Below are 27,713 nucleotides of genomic sequence, written 5' to 3'. Positions count from 1 at the left end.
GAGCTGGCCCTAGGTGGGTTTGTTCCATTCACGTCAAAGCAGATGCTTGAAACAGGTGGGCCGGGGGTGAGAAGTGTGAGTGAGTGCGTGGCAGCGTCTTGCTCGACCGGATACCCGACGGGAACTGCACGAACCAGCAGAGGAAAAAAAAAAAAAAAAATCAGAAGAAGCTAGAGCCTCTCCGGTGCTGCTGCTCCCACCTTACAGCTGCTTCTCTTCTCGCCTTGCTTCCGAACTTGCTTCCGCTGCTTCCAAGGTCAAAAATCGCCTTGCATTTCCGCCCAGGTTATGCTGCTTAAAATTGCTCTTCCTAGGGCTGGGCGCGCGTCAGATGTGTGGTCAGATAGCAAATCCTCTTTAGGCTTCAGCCCATAAAACTGCAGCTGCTAGGCTAGCAGATCAATAGCAGCAAGACATGACAGACGGACAAGAAAAAAAAAGCCCCTCGGGAGGATTACACGCATCCGGCAGTCGGCTGCTAGGCCCTATGTGCTGGCTGCCATGTGGGCTACCCACGTTAGGGGGGAAGGGGGTCAGAGAGAAAAGTTGGTCGTCATGGAGGCTCTTGGGTTGGTCTGGAACCGGGATGTCGGTGGTGACGGGGGTCGACGGGGGATCGCCAACTGGCGGTGTCGGCCCCGCTGATCGGGCATGGGCGAAGCAGGGCAACTGGGCACGAGGGATTGAGGCGCGACTGGCAAATCCGTGATCCTGGAGAGGGGCTGTGAAAGCGCAACCCAAGGTCCCAAGGTCTCAAGGTCACTCACTCACTCACTCACCTCCCCTCCCCGGTGCCCCTCCCACCCAACGTGGCAACGACACCAGAGACACGCATCACTAGGAGAGAAGAAAAAGGCGGGGTGACGTGCTGCCATCTCAGGGGTGGGCATTGAGGATCCGCTAAAGTAATTATACCCAGTTACGGCGTGGTTCTGGGTTGCATTATCCCAATTCCATGAGGCATCAAGGAGGGCGGGTGGCAGTTGTCCTTGTTTCCGTGACTGGCCAGCGCATGTGGCCTGAGACATGCTTGGTGACAATGCTTCCCTGTCTTTGGTGTCCTCTCAGGGAAAGCGCCTTCGGACGATGGACGGAACACGTATATTGTAGCTGTTTATGACTGAGATTCCCAAACAGAAATCGTTCGGATGAGATCCACGCTGGCTCGGACCCGACTGAGCTGCTGTCTGAAAACCCGCCGGGGTCCTGCTGGGAGTACGTAAGTCCGCCAACAAGGGTTTCCGTGTTTCCGTTTCAACCGCCTAAAACATCGATTCGTGACATTTTACGCTGCCATGTGCTTCTCGTCTCATTCTCGACCGGTCGAGAACTTTTTTTGGTTTGAACTGATCAAGCAGCTGTAGTCGCCACTTTTTTTTTTCATATAGGACCTATCTACTCCTATCCAGCCAGTCCGTACTATGTTCAACGGGAGAGAGAAAATGATGAGAAACCAAACGCCACTTGCCAAAGCCAATTTTATGGTACAACAGCCAACCGCCGACCATTGTTCAACAAACACTTGGTATCGAGCCAATCGAGGTAAGATGCAGCGCAACAATAGCTTACTCGCTGTCGTCATCGTCGTCAGCTTCGCCTGACTTGGCAGCCTTCTTCGCGGCCTTGGCTGCCTTCTTCTCAGCCTTTCTGCGCTTGCGCTCGGCACGCTCGTCGGGAGTTTCACCCTCGTGCTTCTTGCGCTTCTTGCCGTCCTCTTCGTTGTTGGCAGGGGTGACGACAGTGCTGGTAGAGACGGTCTCGACCACCTTCTGGGGAGTGGCCGGCGCAGCCGATGCAGCCGCCGCCGCATCACCGGCAGGAGCGCTGAAGTCCTTGTACTCAGACACCCACTTGGCGGGGGTGGCCTCGTTCGGGCGTCCGAACTTGTCCAGCTTGCCGTCCGCCTTCATCTTCTTCTTCTCCGATGCAAGAGGGCCAAGTCCCCATCTTCTGGGGTAAAGGTCACGCTCCATGATGCATCGCTTGACCTTGGCGACAACGCCGTGATCTGGTCTCGGGTCAGTTGTGGATCGTCAATGTACAGTGACGGAGGAGGACAAACCGCATGTTGACATCTCGACGGTGGACATCTGGGCAATGCCGATGGCAATAGCCTCACCCTTGGTGGTCATGAGGACGACCTCATCGTGGACCTCAATGGCGGACTCTGTGCAGGGTGTCAGTATGTCACTGTATCCTGGTAACGTTGTTATGAAGCTTAACTCACCGTATCGCAACAAACCGGGAAGCATAAGCTTAGCACCGTAGCAGACAGCGTTGACCTGGGAGTACGTCAGTATCGGATGCAGCTGTTTTCGTGCGCCAATCGGTCTAAGACATAATCCACAAAGTCGCATCGGCCGTGAGGGGCAGTTGGGTTGCAATGAACGGGAATAACTTACAGCACTGTCCTTGACAACAATACGCTTGTAGCCAGTGAGGAGAGTCTCCAGGGGAGAGATGACCTTACGCAGGTAAGACTCATCCCTGGTGTTGTCCATCATCCACTGAGCGTCAAGCACGTCGTGCAGAGTGACCATGCCCTTGGACTCGTCCATGGCACCACTGCGCACTCTGCGGAGCTCCTGCATGTGGCCACCAACACCCAACAGAAGTCCCTATTTCATGTAAGCAATCAGAACAAGGCTGAATGATCTTCTTAACGTTACGTACAAGGTGGACACAGAGGGTACGGATGTAAGTACCGGCCTCGCAGGAAACCCAGAAGACACCGAGATGACGATCCTAAAATCGCGGTCAGCAATATTTCTAAGACAGGAGTGGATCTACTTACATTGTCGAACTCGATCAGCTTGGTCTCGTAGATGGTACGGATACGCAGCTGACGCTTGACGGCAGAGATCAAAGGAGGGCGCTGGAAGAGGGCACCAGTCAAAGCTAGATCACGAGTCAGACAATGATGTCGGCAGTTGCGGTGAGGTTGGATTGAACATACTCTCGAGAGCGCGAGCAAACTGGGCCTGACCGCCAGGCAGCTTGTCGTGGAGGCGGATGACGGCAACATACTCCTTACCGGCACCCTGCTGGGACTTGACGAGTCTGGTGGCGCGGTCGACGCTGCAAAGAGAAAATTTCGTCAGTCGCAATTCCTCAAGGATGCGGTTCGTCGAAATTGGAAGGTTGCTACTAACCAAACAATCAAGCAACCTGAGAAAGTTAGCAAAACACGTTCGAGACGTCAATGTGGGACGAGTCGCTACTCACCAGTGACCTTGGGATCAAGGGTACCGCTGTGACCAGTCTTCTCAACGCTGTGCAAAAATGAGTTAGCAATGCCTTCTTCATCCCAACCATAAATTTGGCAAAAGCCAAGCTTGCGGCTCCCCGAAATCGTTCGATCGTTCCTTTCGTTGACAAGCTGACGGCAATGGCAGTTCCCGCGAATTGTGACGACACTTTCCAGGGCAATCCATGATGGTCGGTTCCCAGCACAGCCTTCCGCGAAAACTTCTCAAGTCGGCATGCAAATCGATAATGACGCTGTGCCTTGTTCTCACAGCCTCGCGATGATGCAGCCTGAACAGACATGTCGTGACGTTGAAATTATGTTCCACGTTGTACCAATCCTTGTCTGTGTTTCGCAAAAGCCTGGCCGGACACGTGCGCGCCACGTCGTGAACATTTGCCCGTATAGCCACCGCGGTCCGCTTAAGAGGATGCCATTGCCGTCGATTCGTCTTCGATTTCGGGGAGCAAATCGCATACGATGCATCGCGATCGTGCGAGCTAGAGAATGGAATGGGATTGCATACCGGAGCATACGCTTGACCCAAGCGACGACCTCGTGAGAGGAGGGCTACGCGCAAATCAGCACACATGGTCATCAATTCAATCATGAACAGTGAGAACATACGTTAGAGGGCTTGTCGAGGTTGATAACACCGGAGGAGATGTACGACTTGATGTCTCTCTTCAGAGGGCTGCATCCTGCCGGAATGGGAGTGAAGTGACCCGTCCGGACGAGAACTGCAGGACCGGTCAGCCATGTGCTCGTTCTATACGAGGCATTCGCTCCGTATCCAGAGGGAAGGAAACTTGCGCTTGTCGTAGTTCTTGAGCAGCAGAGGCCAGCTGCTGGTGTCCAACTGGGGGACAGCAGCCTGAGGCTTGATGGCGAACTCCTCCTCCTCGGAGGCCTTAACAATTTCCATAGCCATCTTGTCCGACTTTATCCCGAAACGACAGGAGGTTTCAATGGGGAGGGAAGGTGTCGGTCGGGTGTTGGGCGTTTGCGGTGGGAAGGAAGTCGCGAACGTCCAAGAGGAAGGTCTCGTGGTGTTGGGAGGACTGGCTTGAAGCTTCCCAATCCAAATTTTTTTTCCTGCTGTGGGGTGCGAGCTGCCAAAAAATCCATTCCGCTCCACTTTGTGGCGTCGGACAGCCATTGAATGGATTTCATTGGCCAGCCCGCTGGACTAGCCACAGGACCCAAGACGCGACTCGGTTCCGTCCCGCCTTTTGAGCATGGACTTCTCAAACTCGAAAGAAAACATCGTCATGCGGAACTAACAACGGTCCGTACCTGGAGACAATGGAACCCTTGCAGTCACAAAGCGCTCAACACGGGAATCTTTGGGATGTACTTTGTATTCACGTTCACATTGTCTTCGCCTTGTCTCTGCATCTCATGAGCAGTACTGAAGACTCATGAGACTCATTCGGTATCGTGCAACTCCAAACTCCCGCTAATAACACCCAGATCCGCCTAGAGGCAAAGGCCCCAAGTCAACTATGTACAGCTTCTCATAATCCTTCGCAAGAACCGCGACCATTTATATGTATCCTCGCCTGAGGTCATCTTCTGTCATGCCGTGATACGCAGCCGGGTTGTGCTCCGCATACATAGGGTGCGCCGGGTGCTGGAGCACAGGCGGGCTGGGATGCCTCTGTCGCGCGTCCCATTGATGGTCAACCTCTCTCAACTCATAGGACTCAGATCGTCCCTTTCCCTTGTTAGAATCATCCCAATCTTGCTGAGAATCATCAGTGCCACCCAGAGCAATGCCGATTTCCTGCTGTTGGCCCTGAGGTTGCGCCTCGTGTGCTGGCCACTGCATGTTCGGCGCCTCAGTCCCGCTGACCGGACTGTTGTATTGCGAAGAGTAAGGGGAGAAGTATCTTGGGAAGTTCTTCTCGCCTTGTGGGCTGAGTGGAGACTCGTCCCAGTAGCGATGCGGTCTCGTGGTGCTCGGCGTGTCGTCCCAGCTTCGCAGAGGACGTTGACTGAGCGGAGTGCCGTTGAGTCCGGCGACGTTGAGTGGTGAGAGTGGTGACGGCCAGCCGTTGGCGGGACCCTTTTGCTTCATTTCGAGCTTCTTCAAGAAAGCCCTTCTCCTCCTCTTCCCGTTCCAAACAATGCAGAAACCGGTCAAAGCGAGAATGAGGACAACGCCTCCGATTGCGATGCCGACCTTGCCGCCCAAGGAGATGGGGCCGCTGTTGTAGTTTGGCACGTATGTGTTTGTTGGTGTCGGGTCAGTGGCATTCACTGAAGTCTTTGAGAAGGGAGAACCCTCGACAGAGACGGTCTGTCCAGGGTCAGGCTTCTGCTGACATCCGGCATCCAGGATGGTCATGACTAGAAGCCAATTAGTCAAAGAACCGTAGTGTTCTGGGAATCAAGACTTACAATTAGTCAAGTAATGGTTGTCGCCGGCGCGGAGACAGGCTGTGCAGCCAGACAGCTGATTGTGATCCCAGTTGTCACAGTAGTCAAACTCGGTGCCGTTAGAGGCAAGGTCATTGTATTTGATGGCATCTTGGAAAGGCTCGCAAGCGGTTCTGTTTGAAGAGTTACTAGGTAGGACGAACAACGCCATCGCACGCTGACATACCTCGTGAGACATGGGCTGGACCCGACGTTGGGGTTTTCTGGATACCCGAAAATGCAGTATGAGACAGCGTATCGGAGGTTGTCTGATAATGTTAGTCATGGTTGAGCCAGTGAGGACCGAAGTATTCAACATACAAAGAAGCCATTGTACGTCAGTCTGAGATGCGGTTGAGTAATCACTCGTCAACTCGCAGGAAACACACTGCTGGTATACAGAACCGGCAGCGCTGACAGAGTAATCCGACTCTTTGCAGACAACGTCATCCTTCGTGGTCGCATCCAGCACGTTGCCGCAGAGTGTCTGGCAAGGTGAACCCTTGGCCACGTGGAGAGCCGTCGCATGGCGCAACCAGAGGCTGAGCGCCGCAGCGCCCGTCGCAAACCTCATCGTGGAGAATTATGAGTGGTAAAAAGGTGCGGGAAGACTTCAAATACTGCTCCCGACCGGCAAAATCGCAATCGGAAATCGCTCGAATTATGTATCGGACGGCTGCGCACGGAAATACCGGTTTGCAGTCGATTCAATCGCTGAGGGGCAAAGTCGCCAGTGTTACATGCCTGCGGGAGTGTGATGGGGAGTCTGGTTCGTTGCGCAAGAGCTTATGGACGGCGATGCCAAGCGATGAAGGGGAAAGTCGCAAATTGACGCCGTCAGGAGGATATCACGATGTGACGACTCGCGATGTTGACCACGGACAATGCGAGACGACGCTGCATATGTGTTTCGGTGTTTGCGAGAGAGAAGATGGGCACGCTGTGATTGTGACGAGAGACGCAGCCATCTGCATCTCCATCACCTCGTTGGTTCTTACGGAGCGTGTGATTGGGGTCCAGAAGAATTGGGGTGGCACGGCGAACTGTGTGCACTTCCCGCCCTCCCATCCGCTGCTCTCCTCACTCCGAGGTGAGGAGGTCGGTCCACACGACCACAAGTCCGGGCCGTTCCAACAGATACACAATACGAATGGGGCCTGATGAGCAGATGCATCTGCCTGAGAAACTGGCGAGCTGGACGGGCTGGAGAAGCCCGTTGGCCGTTGACCCAGGTCTGCGATCCCACACCGCTGTGGGCTTGGCTGGCAAACATTGGCATTGGGAGGGTGAGATCTGCTCTCGTCGCTGGCTCTCGTAGCGCCCTGAAGTCCCCTGGTGGGAGGTGGCGTGCAGTGTAGTTGGCAGCCCCCAGCCACTTAGCATGCAATGATCCCGGCTGGCGACCGAGCTAGAGCTGCAAGAATCCCTGTCACGATTCACACTTCAGCAACCTCATCCGGTGCGGGCAGCCATCTCCGATTGTTGATTGGACATCTCATGAGCTTGAATTCTCACGGAAGAGGCCCGTTGGACGGCCTAGCGCCCTGAGAGGAGGAGAAGCATGGCGTTCCTGGTTTCCCGCACTGGTCAGCATGCCATCCGAAATTCAATAGCCCCTCCCTCCTTCGCATCAACATCTGGCCCCCGGAGACCTCCTTCGAAGACCATCTAAGGAGATTGATAACGCGAGAATCGCGAGTTATGCATGTTGAACCAACAAACATAATGCCCCGCCGAGCGCTTCTGGTCATTTTGGCATGATCATTGTCTCATTACCTTCCATAAAGGTAGATGCCCCCGTCCTCACATCATTGACGCGCCAATCGAGGCCATCGGCTTCTTCTCGCGCGGTTTGCCGCAAGCTCTATTGACCGAGCGTCTATTCGGCTGCCGCGGATAGCCATTGCATGACAGTCTTGAGATCATAGCCATCATTACTATCAATCCCTGCGTGTTAAAAGCTGTCGGTCTTCAGCAGAGATTCCGGTATGACGTTGACGTTTGTATGGGTTACCAAGTGGTCGCACAATCTGGCCGAGGCTTGTCCTGTAAGTGAGAGCTGGAGTACTGCTGATGTTAGCGGTTAACGTCTAATCAAACCAGACACAAAGAGAGTGCTTCACAAGCCTAGCAGAAGCAGACGGATGACCAAATCAATTTAAAAAATGAAAATGTCTATCTATTTCAAACATTACATCCACGACCAAAGCGTTTTGCAGTGTCAACACCGAGGAAAGCTCCTGGTTAAAAGCGTACGTTGCTTCTGCACGGCTTCCTCAACGAAGGCGAAACGCGTACAAGGAGATACCCTGACTCCAACTCTCGATTCAAATCTTGCCTGTTGTTACTACTGATATGATGAGCAGCGGGCTACTCGTTGCTGCTCGATGAGCGCCAGAGCCATGCCCGAACGACGCTCCTAATTAAAATCATCGTGATGTTGTTCTATTTCAGGGTCAAGTATTTGAGTGCTACCTGTCTATGCACCGACGTCGCCCTATAACTGTTCTTAGTTTTGATGATTCCGAAAGCTCGCCATTATTGGAAGGAATGTTTGGTTCGTACCATGGGTAGCATTGAGGGAGGCACAGGGGGAGGCCTATTAGGGTGCGGCTGGGGAGAAGGAGTGGGAGGTGGTCTCTCCAAGTCAAACTCGACTTCTGCAACTTGAGTCTCCTCTCGTGAGTAAGTAGGTGCTTCGCGACTGAGGAAGTCTTGTATGTCTTTCTTTGCAGCCTTTTCACCAGCAGACTGGAGTAGTTTTGGCAGGAAAGAAAAGCCCTCATGTTCATCCATGTGCCTCTCGAGCTCGACAGCAGTCGCAAAATCCATTTTCTTTTGCTTGAGATGGCAAGCGAGGCATCTGTAGAATGCTCGCAGATGACGCAAGTCGCAGGCCAAGAGATAAGAGGCTGCAAGTAGGTCCGGCGTCTCCAGAGGCGTTCCGTCGGCTTTTAGTCGAATAGCCATGTAGTCTCCAACCTCTAGGCTGCAATATTTGCAAACGAATCCCCACTGAGGTATTCCAGTCCTTTCTTCAGTGACCGTGGCAAGAGACGCGGCGTTTGCTCTATTGTTTTGGCAGAGAATAGCGCCGTAGCAGAATCGCCGATTATTGGAGGTATCATTAAGATCCAAGGATGAGTTCGCATCACCGCCTGTATCCTGATTGCCTTTCGCCAGTCTCAACCGAAAACTGTCTATTGCTTCTTGAACTTGGGTTTTCAGTGTCATCGCCGTGGTCTTCTGCAACCTCAGCTTCTCTTTTTGCGTCGGCGGCAAGTCCACATTGTCCGCAGATGAGACTCTCTTCACATCGTTCAGAGTCCTCAACATGTTCTGAACTTTTACTTGGAGGCCTTTGAGATCGCTAAGAAACTGTTCTGTATCATAAGGTTAGTTTCATGACAGTTTTGGGAAACATACAGTATTGAAAGCAACAGGGATTACTCACGGTCTATCTGATCGGGCAGAGTCCGGCCCAGGCGTGGTGAGAGATCATTGACATCCTGGGATAGTTGTAATGCAGCCTGAGAGGGATGGAGACCGTTGGCTTCCTTCCGTTGGTCTCGTTTCTCGAGATGGTCATCAATGAGTTGAGCGATGGTTCCCAGCCCTTGAGCTACAGCAACCACCGTTGCTATAATCGTTAAAGGGTCCATTGTTGCCAGAAATGAATAATAGATGTGGTAATTCGGCAGATATTTGCAAGACACCCTGTGTTATGGCTCTTGACACGTTTTGAAGGGCTGCCGACAATGTCAATGCGCGCGTTGGAAGAGTACAGGAAAGCTGACGAACTACACGAGGCGGACAGCCAAGGAAGCCAAGACGGCACGTGGACGGGCAGACTTCGTCTAGAGCCTCAGAATACACACTGACGAGATCAGCTTGCGTGTGTGTCTCATGAAATGTGCAAAAGTAGGCCATTCATAGCAGTCCGATGTCATCGAGTGACGCGGCGGTTTTACAGAAGAGCCTCACGTTGGCTGATATTCGTAAGTATTTCAGCTTGCTTCAGCTTAGCAAGGCAGACCGCCCGCCCGCCTCGTTGTGATGGGTAGTAACCCCAAATGCATCAAGCCGCCATTCGTCGACGGTTGCCTCACGCTAGGACAAGAATTGAGGCTCAATGGAAGTAAATAAGAAGAAAGTAAAAATCCAAGTATACCACAAGATAGGGGGTCCTGCGCATCCCCTTTCCAATTTCATCAATCCGAACAGGCTTTGCTTCTCGTGTCAACCGCAGCAACCTTCTGTTCCACCGAAAATCTTCCACTATTCACCTCGTTTGGTCTACCTCACATTCTCTGTTTTTCAATTCTCGTTATGTCCGATTCACGTAATGGCATTGTCTCGGGGGCGGGCGAGAATTCCAGTCAGCCTGGCTCCTACCTCGACCCTGACCCCGATAGCAAAGACCAACATGCAATCATCATGGCCATGGACCGAGTTCGAGCTTTGGGTATTCCGAGCATTGAACCTCCACAACTTGTCGTTTGCGGCGCCCAATCTTCGGGGAAAAGCTCTGTGTTAGGGGCAATCGCGGAGATTCCGTTCCCTTCAGGCGAAGGGATGTGCACCCGTTATGTGATTAAGGTCACATTGGCCCACGACGAAGATGATGTTCTGGAGATGAGCATCAAGCCTGGGCCCAAACGAAACGATGGAGACAAGAGAAGATTGGAACAGTTCAGAGTCAGCGAGAAGCTCACCGAAGACTCGTGGAACACCCTACAAGACCACATGAAGAGGGCTCAAAACGTCATATTCCCAGATGATGACAGAGACGACGGCAGAGTGACAGGAATTAGCAAAGACGTCCTTTCAATAACAATCAAGGGTCCCAAGAAGAAGCCATTGCAGCTAGTCGACCTTCCCGGCCTGATTGCGTTTCATGCCGACCAAGAGACCATCGATGCAATAAAAGAACTCGTTCTCAAGCACGTCATGATGGAAAACTCAACCGTCCTTGCAATCGTTGACAGAAGCAGCGACCCCGATATTGCGGCGATCTTGACGATGTGCAAAGAACACGCACGCGGACGAACGATTGGAATAGTTACGAAACCTGACAAGGTTTCCGATACCGAGAGATTCGTGAAAATCGTGAAGGGTGAAGAGCCCGCTTACGAGCTGTTCGAATGGCACGTCCTTCGCAATCTTGACCGAGACTCCGATGGTGCAGACTTTTCCATGAGTGAGAGAAACCGTCAGGAGAAGGACTTCTTCAAGCAGTCCTTGTGGAATCAAATTCCCGCACGTCAACTTGGGATTCACAAGCTTCGGTGTAGGCTGCGGAAGAAGTACTTCGCAGCCACCAGTAAGGAAATTCCTGGATTCAAAAGAAAGGTCGAAAAACTCTTAGCTGCCGACAAATTCCGCAACTTGGACGATCCTATGCGGGACGATGTGTTGAAAACCGTATTCAAGTTAGCAGTCGAGCGACTAAGAACGGCTGCTCGGGATCACGCCAAAGGAGAGTACGAACACGACCTTGCTGATCGACCTAAAGATGGTCCTGAACGTCTCAGAGCACGCGTCGTTAAGCAGGATCACCTGTTCAAGCTATACATGCATGATTTCGGCCATTCGTGGGCCTCAGTTGCCAGTCTGTCACCCATGCATTCCAACCATGACGTGCTCGAGCACCAAATGCCAGACATTCCACCAGAATCGTTTTCAACCTCGGACCGGAAGGAGTACGCAGATATCGACGAGGAAACTAACATGGCATCCGGAGCGCTCGAGAACAGCAAAGGCACTGAGCTGCCGAACTTCTACAAGCCGAGAAGGATTGACCAGTTTTTCTGGGAGTTTTCCAGGCCGTGGTTCGAAATCGCCAAATTTCACGTGAACGAGATTCACACTCGTTGCAAGGTATACTTTGAGGTTATGACCAAGATGAAGTTCCCAAGAACACGCGAGAGCATCGAGCTTGATCAAGAGGTGGATGGCTTCGACAACCCTGATATTGTGGCCACTCGTTTCATGGAAACCTACATCATGCCGAAGCTACATAATGCGAAGAAGGAGGCTGGCTACGAACCATGGCGCCTCGAAGCAGATAGACAATCTTTCGCCAAGAACGCCGACGACCGCTTTCTTTTGGAGCAGCAGGAGTTTCGCGATGCCGAACAATGCCAAGAATTCATAGCCGCGACCCGCCGCCAAAGAAATGGAACAGGCGTAAACGGAGACGGCCCAGGAACGGTCGACGCGGAAGCTTATGCGAAAGATGGTCAGCTGTCGCGACCGAAGATCCACCAGAACCACGTCGCAAAAGGCTATCTGAAAGCGATGCATTCTCACTACTATGTAAGTCTTACGGATCTCCCCCAGATTGACCTCAACTAACCATGTTCTTGTCTTCCAGATTGCGCGAGACATCTTCATTGCGAACGTCCTCATGCAAGTCGAGGAGCGGCACTTCCTTCGCAAGATTGAGCAGCTGATTCCTGACGACCTGTCATTGGATCAGATCAGAGAACTTACCAAGGAGAATGATGACACAGCCATGAGAAAGAGACAGCTCAGGGAAGAGAAGAGGAGACTAAAAGAGGCAGAGGCCGCTCTTCAGTGCTGCGAGCAGACTTGATGGCAGCGGATGGATGACCCTCAAGAGAACCCCTATGTATTTGTGCTGAAAACCTCACTTGCAACAACGCAGTCACTGTAACATGAACATTTTATCTTAATGGCTGCTACAGTTCTGCAAGTACGACTAACAGTATTTGACAAACGGCACCAAGCAAAGCATACAAAAGCAAATCGAGAACATCTCTGTAGGATTCCAACCGTCTTTCCCCACGTATACCTGTTATTTTTCCCATCCGACCGTCCGTTTATTAGACGCCTTGTGGTATTCATCCCCTCATGCGACAGTCATCTGATGCAACACGTGAATGCAAACCAGACTCCAAGATTCAGTGACAAACCAAAATTGAACGAAGCAGTGATCCATATGAAATGAAAGACAAAAAACCATTTACTCCTGTAAAGACCGCAAAAGTCTATGCAACAATAGCCTTGGACCCGTCTGAGTGGGAGCCAACTGGTCTGTCGATACAGGTGAGATTGGAAAAGTTGTTTGCTAGATCAAGCAATGGCGGCCCTCCTGTGAGAGAGTCTTCGTCGCCGCGGATGAGAACCATTGCCTTCGGAGTGCTTGGCTCAAACCTGGGCGTGGAAGGCGAGTGGGTCGACGACGGTATTGTTGCGACGGTCTCAGCGAGCGAATTGAGTGAGAAAAGCGGTCCATCTCCGGTCTTGTCTCCTACAACTCCATCTTTTGTCTTACTAACAGCCGCGACAGCCGGAGTTGACTTGGACCTGCTAGTAGGCAAGTCTGGAGAACCTCTAGGTCTCGAGGGTGATGAAGTAATGGAAACTTTTTCGTGAGGACCGGAGAGAGACACGATCGCCTCAGTTCTATCATTCTTTTCAACACGTTCTGAGAACGGCGAGACCTTGACTTCCTTAGACTTCAAGGAAATTTGTCCTGCCTTCATGAACGCATCCCAGGCCACCCGATGGTCTTCCAGGGGCTGTGAAGGATCGTGAGGCACCATTCTAGGAGGCGAGAAAGGCGGCCCAGGTTTACGGCCGCGGCTTGCAGCTCGGGATGGAGTACGGGAACGAGAACGTTCACCTGTACTCGGGGTTCTGGACCTTGGAGCTATGCCGTGCCCGTTAGGAGCGGTTGATCCGGATCTTGCGTGGAAGTCCGTATTGGACAGAGACTTCGTTCGCTTGTGCTGCTGCTCCCGGCTTTCCTCTTGAGGTTTGGCAGTGGACTTTCGAGTAACGTCAGAGTCGAGGATGCTTCGGGTGGCAGCGATGACAATTGAGGAGTGTTGCTCGCTAGACCGGCCTCTACTGCAACTGCGTGACTTAGATGATGAAGAAACATTAGGTGGAGTTCCTGCGACCTCTCCGTGGAGATCCTGCATCCGATCGACCGACTCTGCTCTTCGAGAGATGGTCTCCAGTGACTTGGAAATCTCGGTTGCATGTTCCCTGTGGGAAAAGGAATTGGATCGCTGGTGGCTTCTCGATCGACTAGCATTCCGCGACTTTGGCGAGGACGGGCGGGCAGGTATGCCATCCTGGGAAGACGGGTCTGTCGAAGCCTCTGTATTGCTTGTTTTGTTCACGAAACGACCCTGGCTCGTGTTTCGAGAAGGTCTTGGCTGAGAAGAGGCACGTTTTTGATCGATAGTAGCAGCTTGAGATACTGGGTCTGGCAAGATGTGCTTGCCTGTCATGGTACTTGTTGCATCCATGAGCCGAGCTTGACTAGTGATTCGAGACTCTCGGTGATGGGAAGAAGTTCGCTTCATTTTGGCGATCCCCGAATCATCCAAGGGACGGGCTCTGCTTGAGGTGCGAGACGTTTTGCCTTTTGACGACGATCGATTTCGATTTCCAGAGTCGAACCCCTGAGACGACGGGGCTCGCGGTATCCTCTCATCGGCGCCAACAGCTTCTGCGGTGCGACTCCTACTAGTGTTTCGAGATTTCCCGCCATGAGAAAGGACTCGCGCGTGACTGTTTGTATGTGCATAGTCATCTGACTTCTTGGCAGTACCAGCCGTTGCCGCCGTTCGAATGGAGCTAGAGCTATGCGAGCGAGACGGTATTTCCTTGTGTGAGGACAGCGCAAAGTTGTCAAAGTTTTGGGTTCTGCCTTGATCTGACTCTGCAGCAGCAGTGCGCATGTCTGGCTTTGCAACGGCTGTACGTACTTCAGGCGACATTGGCGACTTCAACAGAGTCTCGGAAGGACGCCAGAAGTACCGCGGTTCTGAAGGCGATGCATCCTCGAAAGGCGTGATGGGAGTAAATGGCGCCTGGTTCAATGACGGAAAGTCGTCGAAGACTCTCCTGTTGGAAAACCGTGTCGGATAGCCACTCAGGGGGAGACCACTCTGAGGGTAGGGCGTGCTGTCCTCAGGTGGTCGTGGGTTCGACGTGACAGTGCTGTTAGTGCGTCCAGACTGGTATGACTGGTAGGACTCGTTCGATCGAACAGATTCGACGGATCTGACAGAGTGAACCGAATGGAACGATCTACCTGATAAGGGTACAGGACTGCCAAATTGCCACGGCGCCAGGGGAGGTGATTGCGGAATGATCAACTTGGGCACATTCGACCTGACCGATTGGTTGGAGCGAATGGATTGGATAGACTGGACCGACTGAATCGAGCGCGCTGACTGTGCGCTTTGGGGAACAGGACTCTTGGCTTCCCAACTCTCGTTGAGAGGTGACTGAGGGAAAGCCAACTTTGGCCGCGCTGACAAAGGAGTCGGGCTTGGAGCAGTAGGCGTTGGGAGATTGACACTCTCAGATCCAGGCGAGTCTGCTGGTGCTCTGCCAGACAAGACAGATGGCGGGGCGTATGATATAGGGATCTGGATCTTTGGTGGCAATTTGACCTGCTTCGCATTCTGTAGCCCCTGTGGTGATTTCCGAGGAGTGTCTGAGGTGGTTGAGGAACCGTCAGGAGGGGATCGGGGCTGGCCTGGGGCATGCGAGGAGCCTTTCTGAGAAGCACTACCCTGAGACGAAGAAGAGCTGGGGGTTGGCCCGCCAGGCGAAGCCGGAGAAGAGGGCGTCTTTTGCAACTCTGAACGGACTCCCAATGGCTTTTCGGGTTCTGGGCGGTAGACCAACTTGGCGTATGGGGGGTTCTTGGTGTCGACGACGAGCAGTTCTTTCTCGCCTCTGCCCAGCACACCGTAGATCTTGACTTCGCCGTCTTGGACGCCCACCACAGCGCTTGTTCCGGCGTAAACAGCATCATCTTCCATGCCGGTCCGATTACAGAACACGACAATGATTTCAGTGTCTTTCTCTGCTCGGATCAGAGGTTCCAAACGAGTTACCCAATAGGTCAGAGTGTCCATGTCTGGTTCGTTGGGCATCCGACTGAACGTACGGCTGTCTTCACGGGTCATCCATGCCATGGAGACAATGACAAAATTTGATTCGTGGTGGAGGATGTGAAAGCCAAACTCGAACGCGTGCCATGGTGCTCGAAATTTGTATGGGCTAAAGCAGTTAGCAACATATCGGTTTGCAGATCCAGGAAAACTCACTTCAAGTCCATGCCTGCATTGTAGAGTTAGCAGAATTCATGCATAGAAGATGATGATGATAACTTACAGATGCCGATGGATGTATGCCCTAAGCCAGGAATAAATCCTTCGTAGAATCCGTCACCTTCAAGGGCCCAGCTTTCGTCCGTGTAGTAAAGGAAGCTTTTTCGGTAGTTGGCTATTGTTTCTCCCTCTTCGTTTACAACGATGGCTGAATTATAATACTCAGGTCCGGTCGGCCAACTGCCAGACACATCCGCCTTCTCGGGGTAGCCAGCGACCACATTGCAGTTGTACTTCAGCGCGGTTGTCCGAGCCCAAAGCGACGTGATGCCAGAGCCCGACGGTTCGAGAAAGGGAGAAATGTGTTGCAGCGATTGGAAGTTGTAGCCTAAGGTATCTCGTATCAGTTTTTGTTCGGATATAATCGTGTAAGTGGGCAAATGAGCCGCGACAGTTGATACTGTGCGCGGTTGTTGGAACCAACAACCGCCGAAGCGCTGATCTAGCCAAACGCATAACATGATGCCTCGGCCTCAAATTTTGAGACTCAACATACCAGAAAAAGCCAGCTCGGGCAGGACGAGAAGATCCAAATCCTCGGGGTTTGCCTTGCTCAGTACCGAGTCGGCTCGGTTGAGGTTATTGTCAACATCGCCCACCTGGGGAGCAAACTGAAGACAAGCTATCCTCATCTTGGCGGGCAAACGAAGACGACCACGACGAAACCGCGACACAGGCCGAGTCTCCCAACTCCAAAACCGGTCGACCGATCGCACGCTCCGCCGCAAACGTAAGACTGAACAAGACTGACGATGACGGAGACATTCAAAAGAGGAAAATGCACAAAGTTTTGAAGTAGATAATAAAAGGGTACGGAAACGAAGAGGCAGGGCTACTTCTTTGGGCAAAACTTGTGGGTTACACGGCGATATTTGGGGGCTGTCTCTTGGCGGGGGCCGGTGAGGTAGAACATGCGGCTTGACCATGCGAGTGCAACGGCGGAGGCCATCAGAGACCACGAGCGCTGTGCAGGCTAAGTGCCTCTCTGATTGTGATGTCCAGTCAAGGGCAGTCGCACGGGATACCTGCCACACGGCCTGACCATCTACAAGCCTGTGGGAGATGTCGGTTCATGATCGCGGCGAACAGCCAACGAGACGTCGACGTTTGCCGCTCTCTCCATACAGGGGACCTTGCTAGTGCCGCTGCGCCATTCGTCACTTCGCAACGCTGTAGAGCACAGGCCAGTCGCTAGACCAATTCTCTTCTGGCTGCTCATGCGATGCTCGTTCGGAGAGCACCCGCGTGAGCTCAAAGATGCCCCCTGAATCCCTGCGGAAGTGAGCCCTAAGAGGCCCGACGAAGCACGCAAGAGGTACCTGCTCTGGAGTTTCCAATACCGCGGTAGCCACCATGAGAGGCATCTTCCGACAGGTATCTCCACCGTTCCCGTTGTCTTCCCGGCCGCTGCGCATTCTCAACTTCAATCCACTACCAACCAACGGGATATGCACCATGGCATCCTTGCAGTCACACCAATTGCTTGTCTGTTCTCAACCCATCGTTTGGCAGAATCGCACCTCTAGACTCCCCTCCTCCTGCGTCATCTTCCGGGCTTCTTTTCGCAAAAGAGATGAAAACCCCTGACAACGCTCACTTTGTGGCTTCTCCCGTGTTCTATGCCGGCGTCTGTGATACCTTCGCCCCGGCATTTGGTTGACAATGTCCCAGGACTTTGGTTGAGGATGTCACTATCCCAGATATGCGGTCGCTACTGTCCATCTCCCGTTTGTTCCATGGAAATGCATCTCCCTTATCTCTACAGCTTCGTCTAGCCTCTGATGCGTATTGTAGTTGAGTGCCAGCCCCGTTACAGCGCATGGAAATAATTGACTAGCAATTTCGTATAGCCGGGCGGTGGCTTGCGAGCACTTACGATGATCAGCGTCGAAGCCTGTCATGTCTTCTTAGGCGTGATGCAGCTGCACTGTGATAGCAGGGCCTGGCGAATTGCGCCAGTTCAGCCCTTTCTCCCGTTCAACCGTCACTTCCGGGGGACCAATGTTGGACCGGGGTGGCTGTCGAGCAACCACATTGGCCGAAATCACCTTCGAAGGATTCTCCAGGGCACCCAGAGTTCCTACGTGACATTCACAAACCAATTTGCAGACAGGTTTACGGGGATTCGGTACTCACGCACGTTCTCAACGTGGTCGTGGTGACATTCAAGTCGTCTCCCCGCATCCCAACGGGCGCTCAGACGGGCAGACAAGCATTATTGATGAAGAGGTCCTCGCCGACATTAATGAAGCCAAGGGGATGTCTGTCACATTTTGTCGTTGAATGAGTTGAGCTAGGTTACTGTATTTTCATCCGATCGATCTAGAGTTGCTTGGGAAGTTTCCGGCATATTAGAAGGTGACAACAAGTATCCCAGAAACTACAGTATGAGCCCGTTTGTATCCATCGTTCGTGTCAATTCTCTCTTATTTCGACCAACACTAGTACGAATCTAGTTGCTCTGTCTGTTGCAGATTGCGTCTTCCCAGCCTGTTGGTACGGACAGGGCGTTCCAACGACGAACCTGTGGGTTTTGGATGAACCAACACTAGACTGGTTCTTGGCGGGGAAATCAGCATTGTTTCCCAGGTTCTCGATACCAACGCCCCTCTGATCATGTAGCCAAGTGGCACAGCCTGCAGCCCTTTACCAGATATGTCCTCAAGGTTTCGGGGAACTCGGCTTGTTGGTACCAGGAACGCAATTTTCCACATCCCAGGAGGCTCATGCAGGGCAAGTTTGTCGCCTTGTTTCGCTGTGGCCTCGTTGCAATTCTTCCACAAGAGGGATTCCATTTGTGGAAAAGCTCCGTGTTTGCATTTGTGACTTACATGGTAGATGTCCCTGCGTGGAAAAAAAACATAGACAGGTTCATCTGGCTTCACTACGGAAATGCAGCATGAGGAGGTTAACCAAGATTTGGTTGAATTTGCGACGAATAATATAATAATACATGACCACCCATACAAATGGACATCTCTAAGTAAAAGTACACACAAGGCATTTGAGGTGACAGAATGCAACACTATGGCAACCACTAACACATCTTCAATCCAATTTTGCAGAAACCTCAGCCAAGAAAGACACAGAGCACCATAAGATCAGATCTAGCATGTCTTAAACAAACTTTGGCAAGTCCTTCGTGGGGCTAGGTCCATTGTTTCCCAGCAAGACCCCCTTGCTTACATTGTTGAATCCGAAGAAGGCATGCTTGTGCTGGTCTTGGCTGCAATCTGGTTAGCCCATGTCACATTGTCCACGGCAGAAGTAATGCTTACTTGACCAGTGTCATGACAGCCTCGTCAGTGGTCTCGTCCTGACCCCAAGACACCGCCCAGCCCTTGGCGCCCTCCAAACAGGCCCGGTTGTAGAAGCTCTTCGTGGAGGTACCGTCTTGCTGAACGACCGGAATCTGGAGGAGACAGTACTGGCTTGGTTCATCTCCATCCTCGATCGAGAAAGAGAGAACCACAGTTTCCTGAGGCGTTCCGGATTTCACCAGATCTTGACATGACATTAGCATGGCACAATGAGCATATGGGAGAGTATTGTCTTACATCTCACAACGTTGATAAGCTGCCATTCCGAAGCGGCGGCAAGGTTGTGGCTGTCTCTTTTCGCTACCTCAACTTCGGCGGGAACGGCAATCGGGTGGAAGTACACTTTGGAATGCTGCGGTCCAGCCTCGACGCCATTCATGAGAATATCGTCTTTGTAAGAGAACCACGAGATGAGGTTCTTCTCGACATTGATCACAGACAACGTGACAAATCCGAGATCGTTCCAGCCGCCGTTGATGCTGTACTCTGCCACCACAGGGCACTTGATGAGTGAGAAGCCGGTCTGGTACGCAGGACGACCATCGGCTTTGATCCTGAATTGGCAGTACTTGGGCTCCTTGGAAGCAAATTCGGTGATTGAGAAGCTGTAGTCGCAGCTGCTCTGGTCCTCGGCGCACGCGCGCCGGAAGTGCAGCATGCTCCAGTCTTCGGCGTTCAAGTCCCGCGCCGGTTCCGCGGGTGCGGTGGGAAGAGCAATGGCCTGAGTGGCCAGTGCTGCAACGAGAAACAGGGTGTTGAAGATCATGGCGTTGGATGTGTTACTGAAAGATGGTGCGATGTAAGATGAGCCTGTCGTAGAATTGGGTTCCTCGACTGTCGCTGGCCTTTAAGTAAATCCCATCTATGCGTGTTTCCTCCCGAAGAACGTGGACACAGGCAACTTCGACCGTAAACATCTCCAAATACCAAGAGATAGCATTGAAGCGTTTTCCATCCGTGAGACCCTGGCTGTGGAAGCTGGTGAGCACTAATGTACAACCCAAACGGAACCCCCTTTTGAGGCGCAACGGTCGAGGAAGAGCGTGCAGTCGCACATCCGTGAGATGGACCGAAACAGCTCCGTGAGCTGTATGCTAGGACTAGAAGAATCGAGGCCCGTTTGTAATTATGAGAGGGATCGTTCTCGTGTCCCGGGTAGAGCAATGGTGGACCACAAACTTGAGTCCCGTGTCTATGGGAAACCGTCAGAGGAACACCTGATTCACGAGAGCGTGCCGTTCTGAGGCTTGGGCGCTCGCCACAGGTAACATTTTTAAATTTGCAGATTACACGATCCTCACCAGAGGCCTCGCTCGTGGTATGGTGATGATTGCTTAGCATAGTTTGGTCTCTCGATGGATCAGGGAACCAAACACCGATTCAATCGTACGAGAGAGAAGATTGCTGACATAGTGTTTGAGCAAAGTATAGACATTGGAAGTAGATACCTTCAAGGACAAGCATGTCATGATAGAAAAGAAAACAAGCAATCGAACTATAACTCATACGCCTGGAGATCTGAGCAGGGAGGCAACACACTCAAGGTTAAAATTGACGCTCGGCTGCCGGACTAGACAATGCATTGAAAGCGCTCTGATCGCCATGTCTCCCAATCAGCTCAGACATAAGAGAAACAAAGGGTCGGCTGAGTTGATTACTGCAGCTGTCCTCTGGCATACTCATCTAAGCCAGTAATCCTTCCGGTCATATGTCGTACAAGCAAATAGCGGTCAGCCCAGCCTCTTGTCAAGCACAGGCTGGATGGGATGTAGAGGGTGTTCGGAGCCGGTGCTCTTCTCCGTGGGAATGGGAGAGGGTCGAAGACGGGGAGCGACATCAGCCAAGCTGTGAGTAGTATCGGTTGGAACAAGGCCAAGATGGCGGCATAATGAGCATTTGGAGGACGCAAATGAATTTCTGTTTGCAAAGTCTTCAAAAACTGACTTGAAGTCCACATCTTTGTCTCACAAACAACACGAAAGGATGAGAGAGTGGCATCTTCTTATAAAACAGCAACGCGAAGCTGACCCAAACTCCTGGGTCTCAAACGCAAATCTAATTCAGGAAGCAATGCAAGTTGAAGACGCAGAATGCCAGAACAACGCCCGCTCTCATCACGCTCTCACTTACTTCGAATCCTCTCCTTTCAATCTAGTGGTCCGGATCGTCCTGGTGGTGTTCGCGCTGACGGGAAGTTACCCCTCTCATCCTCTCGTTGAAGGGTTGGAGCGCTGAGGTGGTTGGCTAATGCAGCCACCATCACACTCGCTCCTATTCAGAGAAATTCGCCTGCAGGTGACGAGTTTGCCTGGCACCACAACGGGGGCACCACTTACGCCGCTACGTAAAATGCCGCCTGGTGGGTGTGGCTCGCCCTGACCCATCAGAGTCGTTTTCGGCCAAAGTTGCATCCAAACTATCGCGGCAGCGGCAGAGCTATCGTGTGCCGGCTTCATTCGCAGTTGGCTGATAGACGCGTTGGGCCGTGGTGGTTGAGATTTCAGGTGGTATTCAACCGTGATCGAGCCGGCTTTGTCCTGATAACTTCGATACCTTTCCGTCCATGACAGAAGAGACGACTGCGTCATTGGACCGGATTAGAACGTGGCATTTGAGAGAAGCCAGACACGGAGGAAGCCCGGTAGATGATCCCCCGCTTGACAAGGTCGGCCATCTTCCTGGCCAGGCGACCTGCTCCGTCGACACAAGGCAGAACGCCGAGAGGACGAAAGAGACTCGGCGCTCCGGTCCAAGATCTGGTCGCGTGGCAATCTCGGCCACGAGTGAGGGTAGAAAACAAAGTGGTCTGATTTCCCCGCCCCCGTCAGTCTTTTGCTCAGTCAAGCTTGCCAGTAGGCGGGTCTATCGGACGGGAAGACGGCCGCTAAATGGCTGATTTCCACTTTGCTCGTTGAGCAGGGGTCCTGGAAAGGGTCGCATTCATGGCCGGCGCCTGCAAGACCACTCAATCTTCTCTTCCCCGTTTCAACTTCCCGTGTGTCTCTCAATTCTGGCCACTTACGTCTGTTCGTTTCCTCACATCCCGGCCTGACGTGCATTTGTTTGGCGCTGAGGAGACTCGTTTCCCCCGTCGCCATTCGTCAAGTTCCAGCCTGGGCGCGATTACACCAGCCAAGGGTTCGCAGCTACGCGCGATCTTATTGGACTCGCATATACCCGCTCACTTCTTGGCTGCTATTCTCAGCTCTACGGAAAATCCTCCCCGCCTGGCGATCTGGAGAAAGCAAACGCACCTCCATATGAGCTTTGCCGTCTTGGGACTTCCATCCTACGGCCATCCGCTGGCTGGATTGCTAGACCACCACACACCAGCAAAAATAGATCAATGTCTAGTTGCAATGCAGAGCCGCCTGCCTGTCTTGCATGGAGATCGCCCGTGCCGCAGTGCTACGTCTGAAATTCCGGGAATATATGTGCGATCAGTCCCGCAGAGGACCATGGAATCTCCTCGAGATGGGTGTTGGATTTCTTTCCAGATAGCCATCAACCCTCTTGGAAGGAAGAGACTCTCATCTTGACATCTCCCGAGTTACATGACAAGAGTGATTTGCCATGCTTACGAGGTTATCCGCGTTCCTCCTAATCTAAACGCCTCCCTCCTCCTATCCATTCCTCTGCGGCCCCTCCTCGACTTGTGAGGCAAAAGTCAAACCATGGCCGCCTTCTCCCTGTGGCATCTGTTTGCCGTATTCTCGCTTGTTACGGCCATACTCGCGCTCGAAGTCACACCCGGCTCGGATTGTGCGGCGTTGTGCATGGGTGGGCAGAACGGAACGACAATCGAGGCCACGACACCAGGCACAAACTCGTCCGACATTGTTTGTGAGAACGATCAGTACCACACGACCGGCACGGGCATCAAATTCAAGAACTGCGTCAGTTGCTTGCAGAAAAGCGAGGCAACCAAGGGGGCTTCGAGTGATGCGGCTTGGTTCTTGTGTAAGAGCTTGCAATCTCGGAAGCAATGAAGGGGGGTTTTTGGCTGACCATGCCTGATAGACAACATTCGATATGCGGTAGACGTTTGCCTCTTCGACTTCCCCGACGCCATCAGCCACATCAACTCTCCATGCATCATCAACAGTGCTTGTAGGCCTCTCAAGAGCGCCCTGACATCGGGTCTCACAACTCCAGACGCCGCCACCTCATACGACTACTGCACAGCCGACGGCGACAAATTCTCGAACAGCTGGTGGCCCTGTGCCAAGTGTTTGCAGTCCAGCGATAGCCAGAGCTATCTTTCCAACTGTCAGTTCCACGCAAACACACTGCCCTGAAAACATGCTGATCCATGACCCCAGTCTTGATTGCGCTCAAAGCTGGTTGCCAACAGAAGCCAGCCGACGGTAACATCGTCGGCCTGACTGGCCAGCTGTTCTCGGATAATGCGGTAAACATCACCGAACCGGCAACAAACGCAACCCTCCCAGGCGACGGCGGCGCCTCTTCAACGACAATGACCACCGGCACCATCGTAGGCATCGCCGTAGGCGGCGGCCTGGTCTTCGTCGGCGCCATCTGCCTCTTCATCATCCACTGCCGCAAGCAACGAAAAGCAAGAGCGCAGACTGCGGAGCCCGACTTTCCGCCCCAGCTGCCCAGGAGCCATGCCAGCTCCTTCACCGCGATCAACAGAAGCCCCTACATGCCAATCGCGGACCACAAGAAGTCCTCTTCCATCAACTCGTACAACTACGAGCTGCAGGAGAAGCAACACTTCAACAATGCCGACTACTACGACCAGATGGAGCAAGAAGCCCAGCTCGGACGCGAGATGGCCCACTACAACTTCGATCCTCGCTCCAGCCACCACGGCCTCGGCAGCGCGCTCCCCACTCACCCGGCCTATATCCCCCGAGCCATGAGCAGGCAGTCGACCCGCGGCGGCGCCATAACACCCACGCCGCCCAATGTCCGGAGAACAAATACACCAGACTCGTACGCCCTGCAGACATACCTCAACGCCGTCAGCGAAGAAGGCACAATACCAATTAGACCCCCACCGGCCGCCGCCATGTCGCGGACGCCCTCACCGAGGAGGTCGAACGAATCACACCACGAGAACCTGAGCTCCGCAGCGCCCATCATGGGCAACCTCCCACCGCCGCCCCCTGGGCCTCCGCCAGCCCGGAAGACATCCATCAAGATACCGTCAATATCCATCCCCTCGGTGCGACGCATGCGGGTGCCGAAGAAGTACTCCCCGCCTCAGATCACAGTCCAAGACGCGACGCCGATAGCAGACAAGGGCGAGACCGGAAACATGCAAATATCGCAGCCGATTGCGGTCCACGAGGATAGATTTCAGGATAAGCCGTTGGCCGGACATACCGTCATTTCGAACGTCGCGCCGGCCAGGGAGGACCCCGAGACGTATGAGGGCGACATGCCCATCCGCAGTGGCAAGAGCACGCTCTACGGATGAGGAAAGTAATGTCACGACGATGAATGTCATGACCGAGGTTCGGAGTACTTACAGATCGGCTTTTTGTATTTTAATGAGCGAATTGGGTTCACGGCGTTAAAGAGACCAAACTGTCAACGAGTGATAAGAAACTCAAGGACGAATACAATATTATTCGTAATGCAACTCCGAGGAATGCTCTGCAATGGATGCAAAAAATGTGGTATCTGACACATCTATCGTACAGCGCGCTGTTTTACCGCCTCTTATTCACCCAGACGGCGTCCAGGGCCTCTCGTCCTCCACGAGTCGGGAAGGGGTCCGTTGCCCAGAGAGGCGCCGGTGCTGCTGCCCGAGGACTGGCCTCCCGCGGGGGCGCGGCCGCTGTTGTTCACGGCGGTGCCATAGTCGCGGCGGTAGAAGCGCGGTGTGGTAACCAGCCTGGACAGGAACGCGGGTGCGGGGATCAGGTTGCGGCCGCCGCTGAACTCGGGCCAGATGCGGGAGAGGAAGTCGTACAGGTGGGCGGCCAGGAAGCCCATGAGCTGGAGCATGAAGTTGTAGTAGCCACCAGGGAAGAGGAGGGAGACGAGCATCATGCAGAAGGGCGTCAGCTGGGCGGGAATGGTGACAAAGTAGAAGTTTGCCTTCATCCCGCGCTGGTCCTGCGTGACGGTGCGGCACATGGCGAGAATCAAAGCCGGCAGGAAGGCTCCTCCGCCCATGAGGTAGGTGCAGAGCGCCTGTGTGCGATATTAGCGCTTTGTTTTCTACGGCGAGCGATTTCATCTTCATTTGATGATGGAAATGGTGTCATGATGAACGGAACGACAGATGAAAACAAAAACCCAGGGTATTGGGTGGTAAAATGTAGGGCGCTAAGAAAACCACTCGAGCAGCATTGAACGCTACCCGAGCCATCCATAGACATCCCACCATGCCCACGCCACGAGTACAGTCCTAAAGCGAATTGAGGTGGACTGTACCGCGCCGTGAGGGTAATCTCCCTCTGTTCCAGGAACCGCTACAGCTGTGGGAATCCACTGTGCGGGCAGATATAAGAGGTGCAGAAGACTTTTCTTCTCTTCGCGAGCGCTTCTTTCGCGGATGTGATACATGGGAGGAACTTTCCACACAATGATGGACGTGTTGGGCAAGGACAGGCTGCCGTGGCAGCAAGGCAGTGACGACAAGTAACTTACCGTGATAACAGTGCACACAAACATGAGGTACCAGACGACATCCTCGCGCCTGGGGAAGCGGGGGTTGCCGACCTCGAGGGCGGTCAGGTAGGTGTAGAGGAAGTACGTGTCAAACAGCAGGCCGAGCTGGGGACCCGTGAGCAGGAAGTTGGTGCCCAGGCGCCAGATCTGCGGCGGAATCTTGAACAGGTAGTCCGGCATGAAGATGAACCAGTACGGGCTCAAGAAGCCTAGGACGACAGAGACAGACGTGACGAAGGCGGCCGTCGCAAGGGTTCTGAGGGGGCTCAAGTTAGCATCGTGAAGGTGAGAGGTGGTGATGAGATGGGGTGAGGATGAAGTGAGGAGCTTACCTTGCGATGGGCGGCGCCTGCCAGTAGGCATCCAGCATCTCCGACATCTTGTCTCAGTACACGACCCCAAAAGTAAAGGGTTAATGTGTGTTTTCCAATGCGAATGGTGAAATAAGCAGGAAAGTGAGGTTTCGATGAGTTGCGGGATAGCAAGGTTGCAGATGGCAGGCCGTGCAGAAGTAAGAGGAACCCTCTTTTTTTCTATCTGCAGGTGGTGTGGAAGAGGACCAATCAGAGACACCAGGCTGTGGCGCTGATGTGTTGGTTCATCGTTTGAACCCGTGTCCTCTGGAGGAAGGGATTTATTAAGCTGGAAAGACAAAGAAGCGCCCTCAGCCTCGGGCTTTTCAACTCGTTTTTCTGCCGCTGGGGCTCGGTGGTGGGGCACGCCCAAGCGGTGAAAACCGCCCTGAATGGTGGGCGACGCGCGCCGGGACATTCGTGCTGAGAACGTCGGGTGGTGAAGGTCGCTGACAGTTACCGCGTTGCAATTGGCCAATGCCACCCCACGTCGACCGCCACCATTAGTGTACTGAGAGCTCCGACGGCGGCGTTTGAAGATTAGTGACTCAGGAAAAAAAGTGCTGAAATATTCTTGGAAAATCCACGACGTCTCCAAGAACATCTCCTTTCCGCGAACCAGTCTGAGAGTATTCCTCCAAAAAAACCCTGCAAAATGTCGTCGACCTCCCACCCTCCCAGATGGGCCGCTCTCGCTCGCGACACGAACGAGACCAAGATCCAGCTTGCCATCAACCTGGATGGCGGGGCATTCCCACCCGATACCGACTCGAGACTCACCGCGGCCCTCGGTGACGGCCACGCCTCCCAGTCCAGCAAGTCCCAGACCATCAGCGTCAACACGGGCATCGGCTTCCTCGATCACATGCTCCATGCCCTCTCCAAGCACGCTGGCTGGAGTCTGGCCCTGATCTGCAAGGGCGACCTGCACAGTTCGTCACCTCCCTCTCCGTTTCCTCGCCCACCATCGTGAACATCCCCTCGCTTACATGGCACTCGCGCAAAACAGTTGATGACCACCACACCGCCGAAGACGTCTGCATAGCCCTCGGATACGCCTTCGCCAACGCCCTTGGCAGTGCGACCGGCCTCGCCCGCTTCGGCTTCGCCTATGCTCCCCTCGACGAGGCCCTCTCTCGCGCCGTCATCGACCTCTCGAACCGTCCCTACAGCGTCGTCGACCTCGGATTGAAGAGGGAAAAGATTGGTGACCTCAGCTGCGAGATGATTCCCCACTGCCTGCAGAGCTTCGCCCAGGGCGCCAGAGTCACCCTGCACGTCCACTGCCTGCACGGAGAGAACGACCACCACCGTGCCGAGAGCGCCTTCAAGGCCCTGGCCGTGGCTGTCAAGATGGCGACGAGCCGTGTTGCTGGTAAGGAGGGTGAGGTTCCTAGCACCAAGGGAACTCTGAGCGCATAAACGCGGGTGACGTCAAAAATAAGTAAAAAGACTAAAAGTAAAAATGGGCAATGCGGTGAAAATGTTGTCGGATTTATTAGAGATACTCCGACTTGGTATGATACCCCGGAACACCATGCTACCCAGTATACAAATT

At 53.3% G+C, this 27,713-nt stretch overlaps 6 protein-coding genes across 6 annotated transcripts; 2 read left to right on the top strand and 4 right to left on the bottom strand.

Annotated features, from left to right (window-relative positions):
• Window positions 1-1,565: 1,565 nt before the first annotated feature.
• Window positions 1,566-4,178, bottom strand: cbf5 (H/ACA ribonucleoprotein complex subunit cbf5; the record flags this gene model as incomplete). The annotated part of the gene is made up of 12 exons (XM_036636952.1): window positions 1,566-2,008; window positions 2,063-2,167; window positions 2,228-2,282; window positions 2,403-2,618; window positions 2,674-2,745; window positions 2,795-2,898; window positions 2,957-3,078; window positions 3,153-3,168; window positions 3,226-3,272; window positions 3,774-3,817; window positions 3,875-4,016; window positions 4,057-4,178. 12 exons carry the CDS (start codon window positions 4,176-4,178, stop codon window positions 1,566-1,568), a joined length of 1,488 nt encoding a protein of 495 aa, XP_036498918.1.
• Window positions 4,179-4,793: 615 nt separating this feature from the next.
• CGCS363_v005102 (uncharacterized protein) lies at window positions 4,794-6,242 on the bottom strand (the record flags this gene model as incomplete). The annotated part of the gene is made up of 4 exons (XM_036636951.1): window positions 4,794-5,599; window positions 5,651-5,802; window positions 5,856-5,937; window positions 5,990-6,242. The coding sequence occupies 4 exons, from the start codon at window positions 6,240-6,242 to the stop codon at window positions 4,794-4,796; spliced, it is 1,293 nt and encodes a 430-aa protein (XP_036498515.1).
• A 12,709-nt stretch (window positions 6,243-18,951) lies between these two features.
• Window positions 18,952-19,920, bottom strand: CGCS363_v005101 (uncharacterized protein; the record flags this gene model as incomplete). Its single annotated transcript, XM_036636950.1, has 3 exons — window positions 18,952-19,060; window positions 19,113-19,338; window positions 19,392-19,920. 3 exons carry the CDS (start codon window positions 19,918-19,920, stop codon window positions 18,952-18,954), a joined length of 864 nt encoding a protein of 287 aa, XP_036498917.1.
• A 2,908-nt stretch (window positions 19,921-22,828) lies between these two features.
• Window positions 22,829-24,600, top strand: CGCS363_v005100 (uncharacterized protein; the record flags this gene model as incomplete). The annotated part of the gene is made up of 3 exons (XM_036636949.1): window positions 22,829-23,114; window positions 23,175-23,423; window positions 23,477-24,600. 3 exons carry the CDS (start codon window positions 22,829-22,831, stop codon window positions 24,598-24,600), a joined length of 1,659 nt encoding a protein of 552 aa, XP_036497766.1.
• A 245-nt stretch (window positions 24,601-24,845) lies between these two features.
• Derl2-0 (Derlin-2) lies at window positions 24,846-26,181 on the bottom strand (the record flags this gene model as incomplete). Its single annotated transcript, XM_036636948.1, has 3 exons — window positions 24,846-25,322; window positions 25,782-26,058; window positions 26,135-26,181. 3 exons carry the CDS (start codon window positions 26,179-26,181, stop codon window positions 24,846-24,848), a joined length of 801 nt encoding a protein of 266 aa, XP_036498274.1.
• A 629-nt stretch (window positions 26,182-26,810) lies between these two features.
• Window positions 26,811-27,577, top strand: CGCS363_v005098 (Imidazoleglycerol-phosphate dehydratase; the record flags this gene model as incomplete). Its single annotated transcript, XM_036636947.1, has 2 exons — window positions 26,811-27,087; window positions 27,165-27,577. 2 exons carry the CDS (start codon window positions 26,811-26,813, stop codon window positions 27,575-27,577), a joined length of 690 nt encoding a protein of 229 aa, XP_036498273.1.
• Between the last annotated feature and the right edge of the window lie 136 nt (window positions 27,578-27,713).

The sequence above is a fragment of the Colletotrichum siamense genome (genome assembly GCF_013390195.1).
Source record: "Colletotrichum siamense strain Cg363 chromosome Unknown KSG_Cg363_contig03, whole genome shotgun sequence".
Lineage (NCBI taxonomy): Eukaryota > Fungi > Ascomycota > Sordariomycetes > Glomerellales > Glomerellaceae > Colletotrichum > Colletotrichum siamense.
Note: the sequence above shows the minus strand (reverse complement) of the source record. Positions and strands in the feature narration are given on the sequence as shown.